Genomic DNA, 15,517 nt, shown 5'->3' with positions numbered 1-15,517 from the left:
GGTGAGCGAGCGGAGTGAACGAGCGGGTGAGCGAGCGGGTGAGCGAGCGGGTGAGCGAGCGGGTGAGCGAGCGGGTGAGCGAGCGGGTGAGCGAGCGGGTGAGCCAGTGGGTGAGCGAGTGGGTGAGCGAGTGGGTGAGCAAGCGGAGGAGCGGGTGAGCGAGCGCGTGGGTGTGCGAGTGCCTGAGCAAGCGAGCGAGTGGGTGAGAAAGTCCATGAGCGAGCGGGTTGAGCGATTGGGTGAGCGTGTGAGCGGGTTATCGAGTGAGTGAGTGAGCGAGTGGGTGAGCGAGCGAGCGGGTGAGCAAGTGGGTGAGCGAGTGGGTGAGCAAGTGGGTGAGTGAGTGAGTCTCTCACCGCTGAGCTGAGCAGAAACCTTGGCGTTCTAAACAAACGCAAAATGGCTGCCGCCGCCGGGCGCCGATGCATCCTGGGAAGGGGACGCCCCCTTCGTCGGGGAAGTGAGTTTGGCTGTCGGGCGGCAGGAAACAAAACCAGAGAGCGGAGCGACGGCGTGAGGAACGCGGAGACTCGCGTCGGCCGGGTCGGTCACCCGGAAAATAAACCCTCGCTCCGGCACACACCCCGCTACGGCCGCGACTACGAACCGGTCGAGTGCCAGAGGTCGCAACCGGGTACCCGATACCCGTACCCTACCCGATACCCGGCTACCTGTACCCGGCCGGGTACGGGTACGTGTACCCGTTTGCGAACCTGGTGCGGCCGGGTACGGGTACGGGTAGGCCGTGAGTCACTGGTGAGTCACCGTTTGTCACTCATTTCGGGTAGGGTACGGGTAGGGAATCAAAACCCGTTTGCGACCTCTGTCCAGTGCCGCCCACTGCAGTTTACCAGCGACCCGGTGAACAAACGACGAGGCGCAAAACCCCGGTGAAGGTGACCCACGGAATAGCGCGCGCCGAGTTCTGGCGATGCGTGGCCGTGCTGCCCGCGGCGGCGGTGGTGCCGTACCGGCCACGGCCTTGCTCCGCTGGCACGCCTCCGCGGCGAGGGCGCACGACATGCTGATGATGCGCTCCTGCTCCTGCACGTGCGCCTCCACCTTGCCCTGCGCCACCTCGCGGCTCGCCGGCGACGGCAGCGGCGCCACGTTCTGCACGCTGGAGACGCGGAGGGGGGCGGGGCAACGTGACGGTGGGCGGGCGGGTCGCGGCGGTCCGCGGTTCGAAACCGGAAGGCGGCCCTGGTTAATGCTGTGAAGCGTCGTGACGCGTGTGCGGCGCGTGTGTGCGTTCAAGTTCAAGTTCATTTATTAGGTATAGCCCTGTGAGCCATTCGGCTCTTGAATCGGGTGCAACCGCAACAAAGAAAAAAACAAAAAACGTGAACAAGAAAACATCTTAAAGTGACTAAGTGCAAACAGAAAATCCAAGAAAAGACAGCAAAATATTGCAGAAAAAACAGCATACACCAACACTGTGTGCACAAATCCCAGTGGGATGCAAGTCAAACAACAACAACAACCACAAGACAACTTAGATTACGGCCATCAGTCTAACTCTGTACTACAACAAACAAACATGGCCAAACCGAAAAAACTTTTCGAAAATCACCAAAATTAAGCCATGAAAGCAATGTGACGACGCGTGTGCGTGACGACGCGTGTGCGTGACGACGCTGTACCTGGACTTGGCGAGCATCGCCTTGATCCGCTCCACGTTCTTCTGCCGCGCCTCCATTTCCAGGGGGCTCAGCGGCTCCTCGGGGTCCTCGTCCACGTAGCGCTCGGGCACGAGCACGTGGTGACGAGGGGGGGACACCTGCTGGCCGGGGGGAGGGGCGGGCGGGGGGAGGGGCGGGCGGGGGGAGGGGGCATAACCGTGACCAGCTCGTTGTCAACATCATCGCTCCCGTTTTCATCGGTAACATCATCGTCACCGTCAAATACCGTTGCAAACATCATAACCACGCTCGTTAATACACTCATCGTCATTGCAATCGTCGTCGTTGTCGTAACTACGGTTACCGTTGCTGCCTTCGCCATCATCATATACGTAATTATCACTGCTATAATCACAATCATTTTCAACATCACGACAAACGCTACCATCGCCTATATGGCTGTGATCACCAGCACCTAACAACAGACACAGAACAATGCTCAGATTCGGATCTCTCTCTCCGTGACCTCCCGACCTCCGGCTCCTGATTGGAACCCAGGCCTCGTATGCCCAAAATCCCAGAACTCTCAGCAGCATTTGAAGCATCATCGCCAAGTGCACATCTCACATCTCTCAACACCCCAACACCTCCCCCCCCCACCTACCGGATATATCTCTCAATCCAGACCCGGATCTCCACCCACTGACCTCTAACCCTGGACCACCTCTGACCTTGGCCGTCTCTCACCCCTGACCCTCACCGTGTCTCACCCCTGACCCCGGCTGTGTCTCACCTCTGACCCCGGCTGCGTGCCACCCCTATGACCCTGCCATTTCACCACCGACTTTCACCCAGGACGTGGCTGCGTCTCACCTCTGACCCTCACCGTGTCTCACCCCTAACCCCCGGCTGTGTCTCACCTCTGACCCTCACCGTGTCTCACCCCTGACCCCCGGCTGCGTCTCACCTCTGACCCCGGATCGTAGCTGCCGTCGAGCTCCGTGCCGGCGGTGCGGAGCCGCGCGATCTCCTGCGCCGGCGTCTCGGGCGCCGAGGCGTCCTGCACGGCGCGCTCCAGCTCGGCGATGTCCAGGTCGTCCTTGCGCTGGCTCACCTTCATGAGCTGCAACGACGCGGCGGTGGTAAGGCAGGCGGACACCGCACCGCCACGGCCTCATGGCCCATGGCCTCACCCTCGCCCAGTGTCTCACCCAATGTCTCATTGTCCACGGCGTCATGGCCCATGGCCTCACCCAGTGTCTCACCCAGTGTCTCACCCAGTGTCTCACCCAGTGTCTCACCCAGTGTCTCACCCAGTGTCTCACCCACTGTCTCACCCAGTGTCTCACCCAGTGTCTCACAAAATGTCTCATGGCCCACGGCCTCATGGCCCACGGCCTCATGGCCCACCGTCTCGCCACGGTGTCTCCACCACGATAAAATGTGCCACATTGGTTGACGCCATGCCCACAGAGTGGTAATAACGCGGAAATGGCGGCATCTCAACGGAGCAACGGCACGAAAATCCACAAAGCCTACGCCTCATGGAACGTGTCGACTGACTGGGATGGCCGTCCTCTCTCTGTGTTACTTTGTACGTGCCATGGGTTGACTGACTGAGATAGACTGGCAGATGCACCACCTGTGCCCCCCGACTGTGCCAACAAATAGACTGTTGGGGCAAACGCTGCGAGCGAGTAGCAGCACCTATGAAGGCCGGCACGGCACACGAGGGGGTGGGCTGGCCAGCACCATGGTCGTGCCAACACACACAGAGGGGACATGCCAGCCCCACCCCACACACACACAGGGCACACACACACACACACAGGGCACGTGCCAACCCCAACACACACACCCACACACACACACCAACCCCAACCCACACACACACACAGGGCACACACACACACACAGGGCACGCGCCAGCCCCAACCCACACACACAGGGCACACACACACAGGGCACATGCCAACACACACACTCACACACACACACACCAACCCCAACCCACACACAGGGCACACACACACACACAGGGCACGCGCCAGCCCCAACCCACACACACAGGGCACATGCCAACCCCAACACACACACTCACACACACACTCACACACACACAGGGCACGCGCCAACCCCAACCCACACACACACAGGGCACGCACACACACAGGACACACACACAGGGCACACACACAGGACACACACACAGGGCACGCACACACACAGGACACACACACAGGGCACGCACCAACCCACACTCACACACACACAGGGCACACACACACACAGGACACACACACAGGGCACGTGCCAGCCCCAAACCACACACACACAGGGCACACACACACACTCACACACCAACTCCAACACTCACACTCACACGCACCAACCCCAACCCACACGCACACACTCGCACACCTGCGAGACGTCCACGGACGCGGGCCGAGCGGGCGACTGCGCCGCCAGGATGGTCCGGCGGTCGAGCGTCATCGTGTGGCCGCGTCGGCGCGGCGCGGCGCGGCCCGACCCCCCCGCGGGGGTCACCGTCGTCGCCAGGTCCCCCCCCGCCGCCCCCCCCGGCTGCCACCGCCGCCGCCTTCTGGTTGAGCTTGAGCCGCTCCAGTTGCTCCTCCACGCTCATCTTGCCCCGGCCGGCGCCGCCCGCGGGACCGCCCGCCGGGTACAGCGCGTCCATCGCGCTCTTGGGCCGCTCCTAGCAATGACGAAGACCACGATGATGATGACGGCCACGATGGCGATGGCAATGATGGCGACGATGATGACGATGGTGGTCGCAATAATGAGCGACGCTCACAAACAACGAGCGACGCTCACAACAACGAGCGGAGCGGCGGGTGGATAGAACACGGAACTTGCCTTGGCCCCGTTCGACTTGGCGCGACGCAGCGTGACGTAGGAGGCGATGGTGGTCGACTGCATCTGTCCCGGCTGGGACAGCGGGGGGACAACTCCTACAAGCGACGTGAAGACTGGGGGAGACAACCACCGCCGCACGGGGACACGCGGGAGACACGTGGGAGACACACGGGAGACACGCGATGATGAAACAGGAGACCCGGGGGATGCACCAGGTGTGACGACACGCGGACACCTCAGCCGCGTGGACACAGAGACACGCACGTGCACGCAAGGACGCGTGTGAGCGCACGAGCACCAGGACGCACAAGCAGGAAGGGGCACGGCGGAAACACACACACACACAGGGATGAACGCACGTACGAACATTCACACGCAAATATTTTAAAGTCACGTCGATAGGTTCAAAGGAAATAACAAAAAAACTATGACGTTTCGATCGCAACACAAGCGGTGACGACCGCTTGTGTTGCGATCGAAACGTCGTAGTTTTTTGTTATTTCCTTTGAACCTATAGACGTGACTTTACCGAAAGCCCCTAAGAATATGAATTCCTGTAGTCAGGAAAGCTTCAGGTCGTTCACACACAAGATTCACACACAAGATTCCCACACAAGATTCACACGGCCACGCACGCACCACGACGCACGGGCACCGGGACACGCGCTCACAAGGGGACGCGTGAACACCAGGGCGGGTGGACGCCACGCGGACACCACGCGGACGGGCCGGCGACACCGGGGTGGGGCGAGCCGTCCCACTCGGGGGGACACCGCCCCCACACTCACCCTTCTGCTGCTGCTGCTGCTGCCGGTCGCTGGAGCCGTTGCTCTTGCCCTGCTGCGGTTGGTGGTGAGCGACCTGCGGCAACACCACACGGCGCTCGCACGGTGAGGCTCCCCCCGTCGCCACGGCCGACGCCTAAACCTCGACCCGACCTCGACCCGACCTCGGTTATAGTCTGCGCTTGGCCCTGTCGCCGGCCTTGTTTCTGACCTCGCCGTGACCTCTGTGTGTGACTGTGCCTGACCTCCGCGATTATTTCTCTCTCTCTGTAGTGATGACAACGGGTACGGTGACTATGACGATGGTTACTATGACGATGGTTACTATGACGATGGTTACTATGACGATGGTTACCATGACGATGGTTACTCTGACGATGGTGACCATGACGATGGTTACTCTGACGATGGTGACCATGACGACGGTAACTATGACGGTGGTTACTATGACCAAGGTTACTATGACCATGGTTACTATGGCGCTGGTGACCATGACGACGGTGACTATGACGGTGGTTACTATGACGATGATGACTATGACGATGGTTACTATGACGATTGTGACGATGGCGACCATGACAATGGTTACTATGACCATGGCGACGCCGCCGCCGCCCCCGGCCCGTACCTTGGCGTCGCCGTTGGTGAGTTGCTCTCCGGACGCGCCGCCGGCGTAGGGCGACCCCCAGCTGCTGCCCGCGAGCGCCGGCCGCGCCGAGCCGTAGCTGCCGTAGCTGTCGGGCAGCGGAGGCCGCGGCGGCGTCGCCTCCCGTCTCTGCGCACAAGCGGCGACGACGGGGGGCGAGAGTCGGACACGGACGGTCGGCCGCTTGGCCCCGCAAACAGCCCCCACCCCCCCCCCCCCTCGCGGCGGCGGTCACCGCATCGCCGCGGCGCTTGCAGATCGCGCTTCTGCGGCCGTCTGGAACGCTCTTCTCTTCCGATATGAGGAAGCGACTGGGAGCTGCGCCGCACCTTTAAATCATCTCGTTTCTATAGAACGGCTCGTCGTGTTTTAATTTGCTGTCCTTCCCCCGCACCTCCGATTAGCGCCGGTGGCCGCGTCAAAGACGTTCAACATACGCACGTCACGTGGCGATGAGCCACTTCTTTGAGCTATCGTTCGCGAAGGCCGGGTCGCTTCCGAAAGAGCAGCTGAAGCGATCAATTGGGCCTTACCGGGTGAAATAAAAATGGCTTTTTTTTTTTAGTGATTTGTCCACCTCTGCTCTACTTTGCACTCGTGCCGCGTGTTCGTATCGTTTGCCGTTGACACGTCCTGACCCCGCGGGGGGCGCGTTAACTGGCCGACTATGAAAAAACAGACAAACCCAGGAGCTTCACAGCTCATCGGATTCCTCCTCCAGCAGTCTAAATCAAGAATCTGAAATCTCATCGCCGTGAGAGTCGTCAGGGGTTTAACTGCGGCGGTGGGCTGAGACGACGCACAGACGCCGGATGACGAGGACGGGGACATGTGGACAGCGTGGGCCTGGGGCCAGGGGGGACGGGGGGGAGGGGGCAGGGTGGGTAGGGGGGGTAGGGGAACAGGGTGCCCCCCGCCCACCCATTTCATTCCTGGCACCGAGACCAACGTCAACTCCGCCTCTGGTGTCAGAGATGCCGAGCCGGTCATGCCGAGAGCCTCGGTTTGAGTCCTGGGTCTCCGTGCGTCTCTCTCTCTGTCTCTCTCCTCTCTCTCTCTCTCGAGAGAGAAGGTTCAGAATGACCGCGTCTCTCTCGAGAAAATGACCGTGTCAGACACGCAGAGCCAACACTGCCCAGAGCCCGAGTTTGAGTCCTGGGTCTCCGTGCATCTCTCTCTCTCTCTCTTGAGAGAGAGAGATAGAAGGTTCAGAATGACCGCGTCTCTCTCGCTCTCTCTCTCTCGAGAGAAGGTTCAGAATGGCCGCGTCAGACACGCAGAGCCAACACTGCCCAGAGCCCAAGTTTGAGTCCTGGGTCTGGGTGTCTGTCTCTCTCTCTCTCGTGGGGATCAGACAGCGGCGTAGCTGACGAGTGTGCAGGCGGTGTAACCGCACGGCGGCGCCCTGCGGAGCCTCACCAGAGAGGAGCGGAGGGGCGAGTGGGGTCCCACGGCTCGTGGGGGGCTTCCCGAGGGGTCCCTGGCGAGGTGGGGGTGACTGCTGACACCTGTCCGGGGACAAGACACGTCGTCGTCATCGTCATCATCATCGTTGTCGTCATCGTCGTCATCATCATCGTTATCGTCGTCATCATCATCGTTATCGTCGTCATCATCGTCATCATCATCATTGTTATCGTCGTAATCATAGTCGTCATCATCGTCGTTATCGTCGTCGTCATCGTCATCATCATCATTGTTATCGTCGTAATCAGTCGTCATCATCGTCGTTATCGTCGTCAACATCGTCGTCATCATCGTCGTTATCGTCGTAATCATCGTCGTCATCATCGTCGTAATCATCGTCGTCATCATCATCGTTATCGTCGTCAACATCGTCGTCGTCATCGTCAGCATCGTCGTCATCATCATCGTTATCGTCGTAATCATCTTCGTCGTCGTCATCATCGTCGTCATTAACTAAGTCATCACTTCTAGATTAATCGTCATTAACGCAATCAGCAGCAGCAATAACAACAGTCACCACTCCGATCATCAGCAGCTACATCATAACTCCAATCATCATCATCATCAGCAGCACTCCTGTCAGTTTCAGCTACATCCAATCACCACCATCAACACCATCATCATCCTCCCGCAGTACCGAGAAGAAACATGACGAGGATAAGAGAATGACGATAGTGACAACGATGACCATCACGCGGATGTGACCATCACGCGGACGCCCATAATGATGACGACGATGATGACGATGACAAAATTAAAACGACAAAGGATTTGCGCGTTGACCAGGACGATAACAACGACGATGTCGACCGTCAACTTTCGTGTCGGTAACGACGAGCGGAACGGTGATGTCAATAATAAATCATGTCGATAATAAGTAAATAAAAGATTATACAAATTTACTGAAAAAATAACGAACAAAATAAAAAAAACATTTTTACAAAACAATAAAAAAATAAACAAAAAATGTTTTTTTTTTTACAAAAAAATCAAAATTAAAACATTACAAAAAAAGAACAACATGACGACGATGAGGCAACCACAATGAATTGTTGGCGACGGTCGATCGCGATGACGAAGATGACGACGATGACGACGACGACGACGATGACGACGATGACGATGATGACGACGACGACCTCTCCGGGCCTCACCTGTTCCCACGGGGCCCCCCCCCGCGGTCGTCACGTCCCAGCTGCCCTGGCCCAGCCCCCCCATCACATCCTGGATCCGCCACAAGTCCCTCTGCACCTGCGCCCGCTGCTGGTGACCCACTTCAGTCTGGCGGAGAGGGGGGGGGGGCGAGGGGGGGGGGTAGTGGTGGGAACAGGGGTCACGTGGGAAGAGAGGGGGGGGTGGCAGAAGTAGGGATCACATGACCAAGGAAGCAACGGGGGGGGGGGGGGGGCGTGAGGAGTCATGTGACACGGGGGGCGGTAGTAGTCACGTGACCCTTGGCTCAACAGGGGCGGCCGTAGCAGTCACATGGCACGGGCGGGGGTCACATGGCAGGGATCAAGCGATCCGACAAGACATGGGGAAAGCGAAGAGCTCACTTGGCGCGTGCAGGTGATCTCACCTGGTGCATGCAGGTGATCTCACCTGGTGCATGCAGTTGATCTCACCTGGCGCGTGCAGTTGATCTCACCTGGCGCGTGCAGGTGATCTCACCTGGTGCGTGCAGGTGATCTCACCTGGTGCGTGCAGGTGATCTCACCTGGTGCGTGCAGGTGATCTCACCTGGTGCATGCAGGTGATCTCACCTGGTGCGTGCAGGTGATCTCACCTGGTGCGTGCAGGTGATCTCACCTGGTGCGTGCAGGTGATCTCACCTGGTGCGTGCAGGTGATCTCACCTGGTGCATGCAGGTGAGCTCACCTGGTGCATGCAGTTGATCTCACCTGGTGCGTGCAGGTGATCTCACCTGGTGCGTGCAGGTGATCTCACCTGGTGCATGCAGGTGATCTCACCTGGTGCATGCAGGTGAGCTCACCCGGTGCGTGCAGGTGATCTCACCTGGTGCGTGCAGGTGATCTCACCTGGTGCATGCAGGTGATCTCACCTGGTGCATGCAGGTGAGCTCACCTGGGCGCGAGGAGGAGGCCGTACCTGCGTGAAGCTGAGCCGGCTCAGGAGGTCCTCCAGATGGACCCTCAGGGCCAGGAGGTCCGACTCCAGCTGCTTGTACTCGCTCACCGAGCGCTCCAGATCCTGGCGGCACCGCGAGGGAGGGGCGGCGTCACCGCGGCAACAGCACGACGTCACCGACGCAGTTCAAGCGTCTCACGGTGGCTAGGAGATGTTGACTACCTCGCCTGGTACGCGGGAGGTCATGGGTTCGATCCTGACCCTGACGCCTGCTGCTGTATATTTGGAGTTTGCGGTGTCTCTCTTTCTCTCTCCCTGTGGTCGCGTGGATATTTCCCCGGGTCCTTCGGTATTTCCCTCCCCATTTAAAAGCGGACATCGCGCGTTTGGAGAGTATTTGGCTGCTGCTCTGAATGTCCACGTGATAAGCCACCGCCTTGAGCTATCACTTGTGGCCAGGTCGCCTCTGATTGGGTGGGGCATGGGAGGGACGGGGGGGGGGGGGGATCGGGTGGGGGATGGGGGGTTGAGGGGATGGAGGGGATGGGGGGATGGGGGGGTGAGGGGATGGGGGGATGGGGGGGGTGAGGGGATGGGGGGGGTGTGGGGTTGTCTCACCAGGCTGAGCCGGGCGCTGTCTGCACGGATGTGCACGAGGTCGGCCTGCAGCCGCTGCTGCTGCTCGTGCAGCAGCTCGGGCTGCGAGCGCCGCTGGGCGATCTGCAGGTGCAGCCCCTCCAGGGACGACTCGATGCGCGCCTGCGCCGACACGCACACACACACACGCACGCACATACCCACACACGCATGCATGCACACACGCACGCACACACATGCATGCACACGCACGCATGCAGACACGCACGCACAAACACGTGCACACGCACGCACGCAGACACGCACGCACACACACATACCCACTCACGCACGCACACACACACATACCCACATACCCACACACGCACCCACACACGCACGCAAACACGCACACACACACATACCCATGCACAAACACACGCACGCACACACACACGCACGCACACACGCACGTACATGCGCAAACGCACACACACACACGTACAAAGATGAAGATGCCTGTAAAGATGCCTTCCATCCACCCAGGTAGCCTTCACAAGCTGTTGGGGAAAGTGCCGTCACAGCGAGTAGCGTCGCCACGTCTCCCCACTGCCGATGATTACACATCGCACAGAGTACTCATTTCAGGCCGAGTCGACCTCGGTGAGGCCCAGGACCAGTTTAGATAACCGCCGTCAGCGATATAGGCTTTGAGCGGGAATTGAACTCAGGTAGATGGGTTTGCAGCGCAATTGCGGCCCTAACCACTGCACCATCGCTCCCCAAAATAAAATAAAACAGGCTTAACAGACTGATGGGCAAGTGCTGTTAGCGAGCACCTATGAAGGCTGGCACGGTACACGAGGGGGTGGGTGGCCAGCACCACTCCCGGCCACCTTTGTCTCCCCAGTGGCGATGTTTACTATACACCGCACCAGGTACTCATTTGAGGCCGAGTCGACCTAAGGGAGGCCCAGCACCCGGTCCAGATAATCGTCACCGGTGTTGGCCGTGAGCATGAATCGAACTCGGGTCGCCGGATTCGTAGCGCAGCGCAGCGCGAAACCCACGACGACACGGTGACCTCACCTCACCACCGTCACCTCACCTCCTCACCATGGTGACCTCACCTCCTCGCCATCGTGAGCTCACCTTCTCGTTGCGCAGCTGCCTCAGCCTGGTCTCCTGCTCGTGCAGCGTCTTGTTCTGGTCGCACAGCCGCGTCAGCTTCATCTGTCGCAGACGCAACACACAAAGATCACACAAAGATCACCCCCCGCCCGCCCAGTGGAGGCCTTCTACAGACCGCTGGGGCAAGTGCCGCTCGAGGCCACAAACACACAGACACACACAGACACACACACACACAGACACACACACAGACACACACAGACACACACACACACAGACACACACACAGACACACACAGACACACACACAGACACACACACACACAGACACACACACACACAGACAGACACACACACACACTCTAACACACACAGACACACACACACACACACAGACACACACACACACAGACACACACACACACAAACACACAGACACACACAGACACACACACACACAGACACACACACACACAAACACACAGACACACACAGACACACACACACAGACACACACACACAGACACACACACAGACACACACACAGACACACACACACACACACAGACACACACACACAGACACACACACACAGACACTAACACACAGACACACACACACAGACACTAACACACAGACACACACACACACACACACTCTAACACACACACTCTAACACACACACTAACACACAGACACACACAGACACAGACACACACACAGACACACACACACACAGATACACACACACAGACACTAACACACAGACACACACACACACACAGACACACACACAGACACACACACACAGATACACACACACAGACACTAACACACAGACACACACACACACAGACACACACACAAACACACAGACACACACACAAACACACACACACACAGACACACACACACACAGACACACACACACAGATACACACACACAGACACTAACACACACACTCTAACACACACACAAACACACAGACACACACACTCTAACACACACACAAACACACAGACACACAAACACACAGACAGACACACACACACAGACACACACACAGACACTAACACACACACTCTAACACACACACTAACACACAGACACACAGACAGACACACACACAGATGCACACACAGACGCACAGACACGCAGACACACACAGACACACACACACAGACACTAACACACACACTCTAACACACACACTAACACACAGACACACACACACACAGACACACACACACACAGACACACAACAACAACAACAACCGCCATTCGCCACTAAGTGGCGGTGACGTCACCACGACGCTTGTGCCAGGCCATGTGCACCCTGAGGCCACGTGAAGTGTCGAACGCCCGCTGGCAGGAGGTCACGGGGCAGACCCAGGTGCCACGGGTCGACTGACCGAGATGACCGAGATGACTGGCTGATGCACCACCTGTGCCCCCTACTGTGCCAACTTGCTGTGCTTTAGCCACCCGGCGCTCCGCTCGTTGTTGTGAGCGTCGCTCCTCCGCCCTCCGTTGTTGTCGGAGGGCGACTGCCTCCAACTGCCCAGTAGCGTCCTTCACGAGCCTCCTCCACTGAGGCCGATCTTGACACCGCTGGTACCAGTCATCGGCAAGTCCACTCAGCTCCACGTCCTCCTGTACCACATCACTCCATCTCTTCTCTAGCCCGTGCCGCGCCCGTTTAGCCCCCTCGATCCGGCCAAACAAAAGCTGTTTAGGCATGCGGTGGCTGGGCATGCGGGCTACATGACCCAGCCAACGCAGCCTTGCCTGCCGGAGGAGCTCACTGATGGGACTTTGCCCAGATCTTTCAAGGACTTGTGAGCTCCTCACACAATCCAGCCTGGTTAAACCCAGGATGGATCGTAGGCAGGCCAGCCTAAATGTTTCCAACCGGCGAAGATGCTCCACTAGGGGGGTCCACGTTTCGCAAGCGTAGAGAAGGGAGGGAATGACCGTGGCCGAGACTGATTCGGAGTGAGACCTCTGCTGATAAACTGGAGCCGGTCATGAGCACACTGCCCAGGTATGGGAAACTCTCTACTCTCTCCACAACTGCCCCATCACCGATTGGGAGTTGTGGGGGCGGAGTGCCCGATGATCAGCCTCCCATTATATCTGTACCAAATGGTAATTCCCCCGGTACAGCTATTGAAGGCTTCACGAACTACGCAGTCGAAATAGATGTTAAATAATGTGGGAGCCAGAGGACATCCCTGTCGCACCCCAAGGTGTACAGGGAAAGGCTCCGACTCTAACACACACACTAACACACAGACTAACACACAGACACACAGACAGACACACACACACACAGATACACACACAGACGCACAGACACGCAGACACACACACAGACACACAGACACACACACAGACACACACACAGACAGACACACACACAGACACATACAGACACACACACACAGACACAAAGACAAAGATCCCCTGTATAGCCTCAGCAGACTGTTGGGGCAAGTGCCGTTAAGCGAGCACCTATGAAGTCCGGCACGGCACACAAGGGGGGGTGGTGGGTGGCCAGCACCACGCCCGGCCGCCTTTGTCTCCCTAGTGGCGATATTTACGCACCGCACTCCATACACATTTGAGGCTGAGTCGACCTAGGGGAGGCCCGGGACCGGTTCAGATAATCGTCACTGCTGTTGGCCGTGAGTGGGAATCGAGCCCGGGTCTTCAGGTTCGGAGCGCAGCGTAGCGCCGACTGCTACACCAGGTACTCATTTGAGGCTGAGTCGACCTAGGCGGAGGGGTGGGGGGCGAGGGGGGGGGGGCGAGGGGGGGGGGCGAGGGGGGGGGGCGTCGATGCGGTCGGGAACTCACGTCGATGTCCTGCCCGTTGGAGCGGAGCGAGTAGTTCGATTCCGGGAACACAAACTGTAAACACAAACACGGGGGGGGTCGGGGGCAACGCGCACACAGACACACACAGACGCACACAGACGCACACAGACACACACAAACGCACACAGATACACACAGACGCACACAGACGCACACAGACACGTCGCCCCAGTCAGCAGCTCTCACCGCCTGGCGTTGCCACGACAACGAGCGGCGCACGCGGGCGGGCGTTGTGCGAGGCGGCACGAGGCCCCTGACGGTACACAGATGCCGGCGGCTTTGTCCACCGTTGTTTCACCCACCCACTCACCCACGCACACACACACACACACACGCACACACGCACACACACACACGCACACACACACACCCACTCACCTTCGCACCCACACACACACACACGCACTCACTCACTCACCCACCCACACACAACACACACTCACCCACACACGCACACACACACTCACCTTCGCAACCCACACACACACCCACCCACACACACCCAACCCACCCACTCACCCACCCACCCGCACACACCCACCCGCACACACCCACCCACGCATGCTAATGCACGTGTAGTGACATGGAATGGGTCACTACGGAGCATAGCGCTGGTTGCTGGCAGAGAACGGGATCTGCGGTTGCAGGAGGATAAAAGGGGACCCCCCCCCCCCGAGCGAAGGTTCGGGGCTGTCGCTGTGAGTGGGATCCCCTCGCCGTGGCGTCGACGTCTTCGTCTGCGTCTTCACCGTCTCGTCGTCTGTCAGCTGTCCTGACTCGTAGTCACCTTAGCAACCTGTGAAGGCTGTTACTAAATAGAGTGCCTCCTACTGTCTCCGAGTGAGTCAGTCACTACACACGGACACCAATAGCAGTGGACACCCAACTTAGCGGACACAACGCTAATCCCCACACAACGAGCCCACGCACACACACACATCATTGCACGATGCACAACACAGACAATCGGTGAGAATCACACACAAACGCATGGCGACGCTCACACACGGTGACGCACGGTGACGCTCACACACGGTGACGCACGGTGACGCTCACGCACGGTGACGCTCACGCACGGTGACGCACGGTGATGCACACACACGGTGACGCTCACACCCCATCTCCTCGCTCACACACGACGACGCTCACACACGGTGAAGCTCACACACGGTGACACGTGCGTGGTTTTGCCGCGCGTGCGTTCCGCGGGGAGCGCCGTGCTTACTTGCGGCCGGAACGGGAGCGAGCGGCAGCAAATAATCGTCTGCACCGTGTTAATTAGCGGCTCGTTAGCCTTCATCTTGGAACGGCGAAGGACGGGAGAGAGCAGGAAGCAAACACAGGGTTAGTAACGGACACGGAGACACGGAGACACGGAGACACGGAGACACTGGGACGGACACACGGAGACACTGGGACGGACACACAGGTGAAGAGACAC

General features: G+C 58.7%; 1 protein-coding gene across 1 annotated transcript in view; it reads right to left on the bottom strand.

The window, feature by feature from the left end:
* Window positions 1-15,517, bottom strand: part of LOC144951864 (pleckstrin homology domain-containing family A member 7-like) — a 158,674-nt gene that overhangs the window by 5,713 nt on the left and 137,444 nt on the right. Inside the window, 16 exon segments of the mRNA XM_078882214.1 lie at window positions 357-470; window positions 972-1,120; window positions 1,644-1,783; window positions 2,590-2,745; window positions 4,044-4,176; window positions 4,178-4,338; window positions 4,503-4,615; window positions 5,291-5,363; window positions 5,916-6,062; window positions 7,353-7,441; window positions 8,555-8,681; window positions 9,510-9,611; window positions 10,107-10,247; window positions 11,217-11,297; window positions 14,056-14,109; window positions 15,302-15,376. Coding sequence (XP_078738340.1) covers window positions 385-470; window positions 972-1,120; window positions 1,644-1,783; window positions 2,590-2,745; window positions 4,044-4,176; window positions 4,178-4,338; window positions 4,503-4,615; window positions 5,291-5,363; window positions 5,916-6,062; window positions 7,353-7,441; window positions 8,555-8,681; window positions 9,510-9,611; window positions 10,107-10,247; window positions 11,217-11,297; window positions 14,056-14,109; window positions 15,302-15,376 — 1,827 coding nt within the window. The 3' untranslated portion in view covers window positions 357-384.

This window comes from Lampetra fluviatilis, chromosome 64 (genome assembly GCF_964198595.1).
Source record: "Lampetra fluviatilis chromosome 64, kcLamFluv1.1, whole genome shotgun sequence".
NCBI classification, from domain to species: Eukaryota; Metazoa; Chordata; class Hyperoartia; order Petromyzontiformes; family Petromyzontidae; genus Lampetra; species Lampetra fluviatilis.
Note: the sequence above shows the minus strand (reverse complement) of the source record. Positions and strands in the feature narration are given on the sequence as shown.